The sequence below is a fragment of the Vulpes vulpes genome, unplaced genomic scaffold, assembly GCF_048418805.1.
Source record: "Vulpes vulpes isolate BD-2025 unplaced genomic scaffold, VulVul3 Bu000000637, whole genome shotgun sequence".
Lineage (NCBI taxonomy): Eukaryota > Metazoa > Chordata > Mammalia > Carnivora > Canidae > Vulpes > Vulpes vulpes.
Genome location: NW_027325739.1, coordinates 82,844 through 92,109, shown reverse-complemented (window position 1 = coordinate 92,109; position 9,266 = coordinate 82,844). Strand labels below are relative to the sequence as shown.

The 9,266-nt window shown below is 30.8% G+C and overlaps 1 protein-coding gene across 1 annotated transcript in view; it reads right to left on the bottom strand.

The window, feature by feature from the left end:
• Positions 1 to 797: 797 nt before the first annotated feature.
• The window catches only part of LOC140596724 (low-density lipoprotein receptor-related protein 1B-like), a gene marked incomplete at its 5' end in the record, with an annotated part of 91,118 nt that continues 82,649 nt past the window's right edge, over positions 798 to 9,266 (bottom strand). The window contains 2 exons of the mRNA XM_072745201.1: positions 798 to 7,160; positions 8,624 to 8,722. Of these exons, the coding sequence (XP_072601302.1) occupies positions 7,020 to 7,160; positions 8,624 to 8,722 (240 nt within the window). The remainder of the gene's footprint in view (positions 7,161 to 8,623; positions 8,723 to 9,266) is intronic.

Here is a 9,266-nt window from a genome sequence, read left to right as displayed (position 1 = left end):
ATTATGTAAGTAAATAAAATATATTGATATGAGAATGAAAATAATCATACTGTGTTCTAGGAAAGACCCATTAGGAAATATGAGGGAGAAATGGTCCAGGAGTTATAGGCCTAAGAAAGATATTTAAGAGGCATAAAACTGATGGAAAGTGGGAACAAATATTGCATACCCTATGTACTGGACAGCACTTGAGGGACAGTGTTTTCTCTGTAATTAAACATCACTAATGAAAAAGAAAAAAATAAAAAGAATCCTGGACTATTATTATTTTTTAAAATTTCATAGACAAGGATATGAGCACAAGGACATGCTGAAAAAGAGAACTTATGAAATTGACTGGCATCATGAGTAGGAAACAGGAAGCATATTATGGCACCTCAGCAGAAAGCCATGAAAATAATATAGACTAGACTAAGCAGGACAAAACAAAAACAAAACAAAACAAAACAAAACAACAACAACAAACTAAATTAAGAAGGAAGGTGAGTAAAATAATGAAGGACTAGTTCCTGAGGCACATGCATACATGCACAAATGAAACATTAGTTGAGTCTACTGGGACAAAAGTAAACTAAAATTACAGTTAAGAAACTTGAAAATCTCTTCTAGAATAAGAAGGAAAAAAAGAAAAATTATTAAAATGATACATGTGTGAGAAAAAAGAAAGACTTATAACCTAAAAACTTCTGTATATTAAAGAAATCAATTTGGACAAAAGTAATAAAGATATCTTGAAGAAAACAAATCTCAGCTAAAAACAGGTTCCTGTAAGTAGACAAAATTAATAAAAACGTGCATATGTGGCAAAATATTTTTATTACAATTAGTTTTGTGTTTTTAAGTCTGGGAAGAAATGTTACATGAAAAGAAAACCTGTTTGGTCTCAGACTTATCCTTAACAACATTGAATAACAGAAGGCAGTGTGAGGCAAGTGCAACCTAATTTTTCAGGAAATGGAAAATCTCCATACATGAGTTGAGTTGACATTTGTTTTTGAAGACCTTAGAGAGATGTTTGTATAAATACAATAGCTCAGCAAAATATACCACAGATAAAGGCTTTTTATAAGTATACTTGATAAAATATACCAATAAAATAAGATTTACATCAAAATAAAGAAATTAAGAATGGAAAATCATATACTAAAAGAAATTTTAAGTTTTAAAAGAGAAATGTTAAATGTAAAAATAGTTGAAAATATTCCAGTTAATAAAGAGAAAACAAAAAATATAAAAATATATCATTTAGTTTGTTAAAATAAAACCACAAATTGTATCAAAGACTATGAGGGCAAATGACATGAAGGGAATCCAAGAATATTAAATGTCTCATGTTAGAGGGGAAAAAAAGAGACATTTTTAAATTTTGGATTTAATTTTTAGTACATTTTTTTTAGTACATTTTTTTAAAGTTAAAATATTTAACAGAAAAACAAATAATAAATAGCTTTCAAATCAAAAGACAAAAATAAAACCATGCAATATGAAGTCTGAATAGGATGAACAGAAACTGAATAAAAGTAAGTAAATAAAAGCCCAGGAAAGACATACACCCGAATACTTTAATGTTATAATGTTATATTTTAAAAGCAGGGTAGAAAATTTAAATTTATACATGAATCTACAACAAATGAAAATTCTCTAAAATGGTAACTGGTTATTTCTAGTGTTTTAACTTATTGGTAATTTTTATTTTTTCTTTATATTTATTTACTAAATTTTCTAAAATGACTATTTTTTCTTTACAATAACTAAGAAATACAGGTTAGAACAAAATAATCTAAGAGGAATATTGGCTTCCTGTACGGTCAGTTTGGATAGAAAAAAACAAGAAGCAAATGGAGAGAACTATGATGATTTTATATTAAGGAAGAAGAACCTAGGGTTTAGTTATCACTCTGGATAAGGGTAGTGATTTCTGAAATTATAAACCAGAGAAGCTAAACATAATTGAATTTTATATAAAATAGGAGAGAAATGCCATCTTCACAATCAATGGGACATCAAAGCCAGTGTGTGAAAATATGCAAGCTGTGTGTTGTTGTGTATTTATATAGAGTTCCACAAACATACCACTGATGCTAGCTGACTGTAGGGATGGAGGTTAGTCCCATTTGCAAGCTCACTGTCCAGTTATTTCCTACCTAATTTTTGACATTATCTATTGAGAAATGTTGTACCTCATTAGTCAAGTTACTCTAAACTTCAACTCTGTCTATTGTTTTTTTAAGTATCTCTTTAAGCAACCTTATATTTCAAAATCCTAATTTTTTTTCTCAATTATATCTCATAGTTTGTTCTCTGTGTGAAAAAATATTTTCTCACTTAAATTACTGACTTGGGTAAGATGTGTATGGTTTTCACAATGGACATTATCTTTTGAAAAGTTACAACATTTTATTATTGGTTCCCCGAGCCACTATGGCATAAATAGCTAGAAATCAATTGCATCAGAAGTCTCATATTTTATGTATTAAAACTGCAGAGGAAACTACAGCTGAAAAATTATCTTGAGGTGAACAAATGAGTAAAGCATCGGTACTGCATTAAGTTCACCGTTATCTTACAAATCCCAGCTAAAGCGGCAGACTATCCATCAGAGAGAATGAACACATTCTAAGCATAGAATTTATCAAATAGGCCATCTTTAGTATCAATTTTTCTTTTGATTTTTGATCACTTTGGATTAAAAAAAATGATTGGATTCACTAGAAACTATTTTTCAGAATAAATTACAGCCACTTAGATATAATATCTACTAGAAAAAAGTTAAACCAGACAACTCTTTTCATTTCTTTTTCTTTTTCTTTTTTTAGAAGAGATACATGCATAGCACATTATGAAGTACATGTTCCTGGACCTCTGGATATTATTCCATCAAAAACTAAATGCTGTTCTGAATAAAACTACTTCCATATAATGTTAATTATCTTTATATTTTTCTTGATTTGTTAACTTTCTGAATATGTTAGCAATGGAATTGGTAGGAGAATTGAAAAAATGAACCATTTTATGGCACTTTTGTTGTTTTTTCACATTTCCAAAATATGTGGAAAAAATTTTTTTTGCCATATTATATGGTAGTCACCTTCACAAAGAAGTTCTTGAGCCTCTCCTTTTCTTACAGGTTACAATTCAAGAATTTCTATTTAGATGACTCTAATTTACATTAAATTATATCATCTAATTTTGAAGAAGTTTTATTAAACTGATGGAAACTGGAATGGGGCATTAGGTAAAGAAAACAGCTTTCAAATAGTGGTGAGTTATATTTTGCTCAAATCTGTGGGATTCCTAGTCTCTTATATTTTATTTTTTTTTAAGTAAAACGACATGAAAGAGTTGACTCTAAATAGTAGAAGTATTCTTAGAGAGGAATCTGATTTTTACATTCAAAGTATCTGTTTGAAGCTAATGGACACTCGAGAGGATAATGGAAAATAAGCAGTGTATTATTTTTCTATTCCTTTCATCACATATACCAATATTTCCAGTTAGGGTTTGGAAATTGTGGGTATTTTGCATTTATAGTTCATTTATAGTAGCTATAACATACATTGAGTATTGAACTTCTTCATATCTTAGTCATCATAAAAATGGAAAGTAACATTCATACAAGGAAAGTGCAAGCTTAAATCTCAACCTCAAGAATCCAATGGCCCAATTTACACAAAACTGTAAAAGTTTCTAAATGAAACTTTTCTCTTAGTAATGTTTTGTTGTTTATGTTGTTTTTTGTTTTTGTTTTTGTTTTTGTTTTTGTTATTTTTAGTGTATAGGCACTTTACTAATACCAAATTTCTATAACTCATGCATCATTGGTATTAAAAACTAAACAAACAAACAAAAAACCTTGGGCACACCATGATTTTGATGCTGAGAGGCCTTTCTCTCTCTCTCTCTCTCTTTCTCTTTCTTTTTTTCTTTTTTTGATTTAGCTGTTTCAGTTGAGTTTTTTAATAGTGGAAGGCAGAACATAGTCCTTTGTCATCTGTTCTTAATAAGTGCAGTTTTGTTCCCCACAAGAAATTTGGCAGTCTGTAGACATTCTGGTTATTGCAACTTTGGGTGGTACTAGTAACATCTAATGATAGAAGGCAGAGATCCTGCTAAATATCCTACCTTGTAAAGGACAACAAAGAATTAACTGGCCCAATATGTCTAGAGGTTGAAAACCTCTACTTTGGATGAATAGTAATTTGGGTGGGAAGAAGAATTTATCATGAAGCATTCATTTTTAGAAATTGTGTTCCATCAAATCTTGAAGGAATGTTTTAGGAGGTATTTTGGTGATGGCATTTATAAAGGATGATTGCTGTGGTGGAGAATTGCACATCTGAATTGGTAGCATTTATATGAGTTTTTTGGATAAAATAATTGAAATAGAAAGAGCTAGATCTAAATAAATAGAGTAAATTTAAGTAGTTGAAAAAATATCTTTGTCCAGTAAAGACTAAAGACAAAATTATTGCAAAAATAAAAGCTAAGAACTCTGATGTGGACTGGCATGGGATGGTGAGGCATAACATGGACATAAGGATTGTGATAATGTAAACTCAACTATGGCTTTCATCAATGCCCTAGTGAGAAAATAGGTCTTTTTGCCAGACTGTGGGTGTTAGTTGATTGGCTGTATATCATATATGACTTGCTAGATATTTATACCACTGTTAATTGTATCAAGATCATTTCAATCTGTTGGTTCTGTTTTTTTTTTTTCAAATAATAATTTCAGTTACATATATAAAGCTCTGATATAAAAAGGCCCCTTTGGATAATATAACTCAATGATACTTCCAGTAAGTCAGACCCTGCTACATTTGCTTCTCCAGGCTGATACTGCAGGTCAGTATACCAATAACCATTCCAGGTACATAATAATGCCTAAATAGCATCTAAAGGAATCTGAGTTTTCCAATAAAGTACACTTTTTTAAGAATGGGAAAGGCAGGAAGAGCTTTGGCTTATTTCAACACAATCACCATGCTACTGTGTATATGGCCTACTTCTCTATCACAATATAAGAATCTGTAATAAGCAATGTAAGAAGGGGGAAAAATATAAAGCCAGAAAAATGTTTCTGCTTCAAGAAAAGAGAAAATGCTTTCTCTATTGTGCTTTTAAAAATGATGCAATGAAATCTATCCAACCCAGAAAGTATGCTCTAAGGATTTAACAAAAATTATGTCTCATGTCGAGTAAAATAGTTTTCTAGGGATATTACACCCAATAAAGAAAGGGGTTTTCTTACTTTTAAAAACTACCCAACACAAGCACTTAAATATGTAGAATTTCATTTAAATAAGTCAGTCAACAATTTTTTATAAAGTATTTAACACTTCATTGTAGAAACATAGGCAAAATGACTATTATAACCAAAATGAAAAATACTGTTCAATTTAAAAAATGTACTTAAACAAGAACCTGAAAAAGTTTATGATATGCATAACATTGTTCAAGCAAAATTGCACTAGTATTACATAAATCAATAGTTTATAAAGGCCTCAATATGGCAAAGTTTAGAAATAGGTAGTATGCATGCACATAGTACAACAAAAAGTCTCTTTATAAAACAGCAGTTTTTTTTTTTTAATGCTTGTACAAAGGGATAAAGAGCAACCACAAACATATTTCATCTGTTAGGTTAATACATTATGACAGCTAAAAGTCAGTCATGTCTATCAGAGGAACAAAAAGCCCTCCATACCTTATGAATAAATCTTTTGTGCCTTTAAAGATATCTGTATAAAAATGCTATCCTTTTTTATACAACTTAAATAAATCGTACTTGTTTCAATCAAAATTTGAAAACCAAAAAGTGAATGGCGGGGGTCCATGTGTTTTGCATAACTGGAAGAAACCAGAGTCCCAGAGTAACTGGTCAGCATTTACACTCTCCACCTTTGATTATGGGCAGGTAATTGTTTTCCTATAACCTGGAAAGTTCTTTAAGAATATGTTTTGAATAGGGCAAATAACGGATTAGTCATACTGTGTATTGAAAATATTTACTAATTACTCTATACGATAATGGCTATTTTGCCTCTTTTGACCGAGCAAAGAGAACGCATTCGCATCATTGAAATTGTCATCAATTTGTGTGCTTATATATTATTGTTCAGTGTTCTGTGTAGTAAGGGGTTGGGTTAATCTTCCACAAAATGCACATGACTGGGAAGAACTTCCTAAGGCATGAGGACCCAATGCCCTGTTGTGCTCCAGGCTGGCTATTCACCTCAGGACCAAGGGAGAACGAAAGGTCTTATCCATAGCAAATGTAGTCTTTCCACTTCTGGTTATATTTTTGCTATGTTCTATCACCTAAATATAACTATTGTTTACAGGGTGTATATGTTTAGTATATCACAGAGAGTCCACTAAATTTTGGCAAATGTATTCATAGGTGTTCATGCAAATTATCAATTGTATATATTTTTAAAAGTTTTTTCCTCAAAATTTTTATCTATCACTTGGCAATCTAAGGCTAATTTCAAAGCAGGTGACGTTGGATTTGTGAGGGCTAGGTATTTTCAGCAGTCTGAATCAATCTTAATGGATACAAGGAAGAGAGTTGACCATTCAATCATTCTTCCATCAATTTAAATGGAAAAATAAAATGACATTGTATTACAGCTTTCAGACCATATAATGAAAAAGTGCAGAGATTCTTTTTGTTGATTAAGTAGAACCAAAAAAGTTCATATAAAATAGATTGCTCATATTCACACTACAAAGGAATATGTTGTTTGTAATTTTAACAAATTCAAAGGTGAGTCATATCAGCAGCATTGTTGTAAATTGTATTGTAGTGCAGTTCTTTTTCATAAAAATACCATACAAATGGTCAATCAATAGTCATCAGCAAAAAATAAAACCCAGAAAACTCAGATAACAATTAACCAGGAGTAAGATAAAGAAAGAGGTAATGCTGATGCCAAAACAAGTATAATACTGTTGGAACATACAAAAGTAATCCTTATATTTTATACATTTATACAGCATATAAAAGGTATCGCTGATTATGCCACCGTCTCTCTTATCCCAATTTCTATTTTCTTTGGAAGCAGTTCTTTCCTTTCATCAACACTTCCTAAGGAGTTTCGACAGTTTTGCCCATCCATATACAGTTTTGCATACACTGGATTGGAGTAATTTGTTGGCTGAAGGAGGAAAAGAAATAAAATTTTTCTCATCAGTTTTGATCACATTGGTTATTTTCTAGGATGTCTTTTTAATGTTAACAACATTTATATGCAATACATTTAATTTTCTAAATAGTAGCTTATAAATGTAATTTAAATTGTTTACAGACTTCAGTTGACTTTTGTGAGGTATTAGATAAAAACATAATTGTACATTTTTCAGGTAACTTGTGAATCTAAGTGGAACTTTGACATAATAGTAAAAGCCGGAGGATATCTTTGTGAAGACAATATTCACTGAGACTTTATTTAAAAGAATAAAACATTAAACTAAATCATCTTATTTCCAGTCCGTACATTTGTCCCTTATTGCTGTTGCAGTGGCAGGAAAGATGTGTTTACAGAAAATTATCTAAATTGCTTGAGGCTTAGAATTTTTTCAATATGAAGTTAAAATCAGGAAAACAAAGAAAATAATAGTAAAATATATTGGTGGAATAGACTTTAAAATAGACAATATTTTTGCTTCAAACAACTCATACGTAATTATCATTGGAAATACTTTTGGACTCTTCCAAGGAATTGTGATATTCACAGTCATCTTAATTTTCATACTTAGAGCACTTTGAAGTAGAACTGATACATGTAAAAGTGATCTATTTCAGTTGAAAAACATGCAGCATTCATTGTTTTTTATTAACTGCAACTTAACCCAAGAAATTACTGCCTAATTTTTGTTTAATTTTGTTTTGTCTTCTCATCAACAGAACACTAAATCTTAGTTCCGACAAAGAAACATATAATCTTTGAGCCATGCAAATGAGACAAACATGATAAAAAATGAGAATGAAAACAGCTGATGGGAGAGATGTTTAGGGGAGAACATACTCATTCCTGTGAATCTTTATACCCTTATTTTTAGACCTCTTCCATCTACCATGAACTATGTAACCTAAGACAGAGTATTTTCCTCTAGAATCTAGTCACTTAATTAAAAAAATAAAATAAATAAGAGTGGCTTTTATTAGACCACTTCTAATTTCTCAATATGATGGCATATTTTGTAGTATATTTTTATTTAAGTGAACATCAAACTTACATATACTAAACACAACATTAATTGGAAGTGAATCAAACCAAACATGAATTTAAGCTTAAATTAATCAGTTTAAATTTCTGGCTAGAGAATTCCAAAAATAGCAAATATTCATTTTTTTATTGTTAAAGTGCTATGACATTTTCAAAATCAGCAGAAGAGATATTTCTACTTAATAGCTTGTCTAAAATGATAACATGTTTTATATGTAGTCTTGCATAAGCAGGACGTCTAACATAAGCCTCTGATTTTAATGCTGTTTTGAAATCTCTTGTTAATTAAAAACTCAATTAAAGACAGGCCCTATCTAAGTCTAGCCATCATCTTTCATTGCGAGGGTTTCTGTGATGGAATGGATATGGAATAATGAATTTTCTTCTCTCACCCCAGCAGTTAGTGGTCCTTTCAAATCAGAGTTTAGGTAGATGGGCGGCGCTGTGTGTGGAAGCTTGAAAGCACTGGACCCTCCCCCTATATACCTGGCCTGTATGTAAACAGAGAGTTTTAGTTTCCATAATATCATGGAACGATTTTCATTGACATAAACTCATAGTAAGTCATAAGAACAGCATAAAGATGCTCATTAGCCCTCGGGCATATTGTATTCATAGTAACTTTAATAAACTAAGAAAAAAACTGTTAATATTGGATCTGTGCTTCATAAGTAGACAGTTTTAGTATGTACATCTTCCTGATAGACATGCCATGCCTCAAGTAATCTCCATACATTTCTATTTATTTAACTTCATCTTTCCCAAAGAAATCATCTTTGCTAACTGCTCTGTGAAAAATACACAAGCCTCCCCCCACTTAAGGTTTGTCAACTTTGAAAAGTTCTGACAGTAGCATATTCTGAACACTCAAATATCTGGCTGCTTCCAATTAAAGATTCATCACCATTCTGTATTTTAAACAAATAAAAATCTGGCACTTAAAAAAATTCTGTATTTTTGAAATCTGACTCTCCAGATGAATTACTAATTAAAATGGTTTCCTAAGACTCCATGCAAGAACATTGACTTTAGATT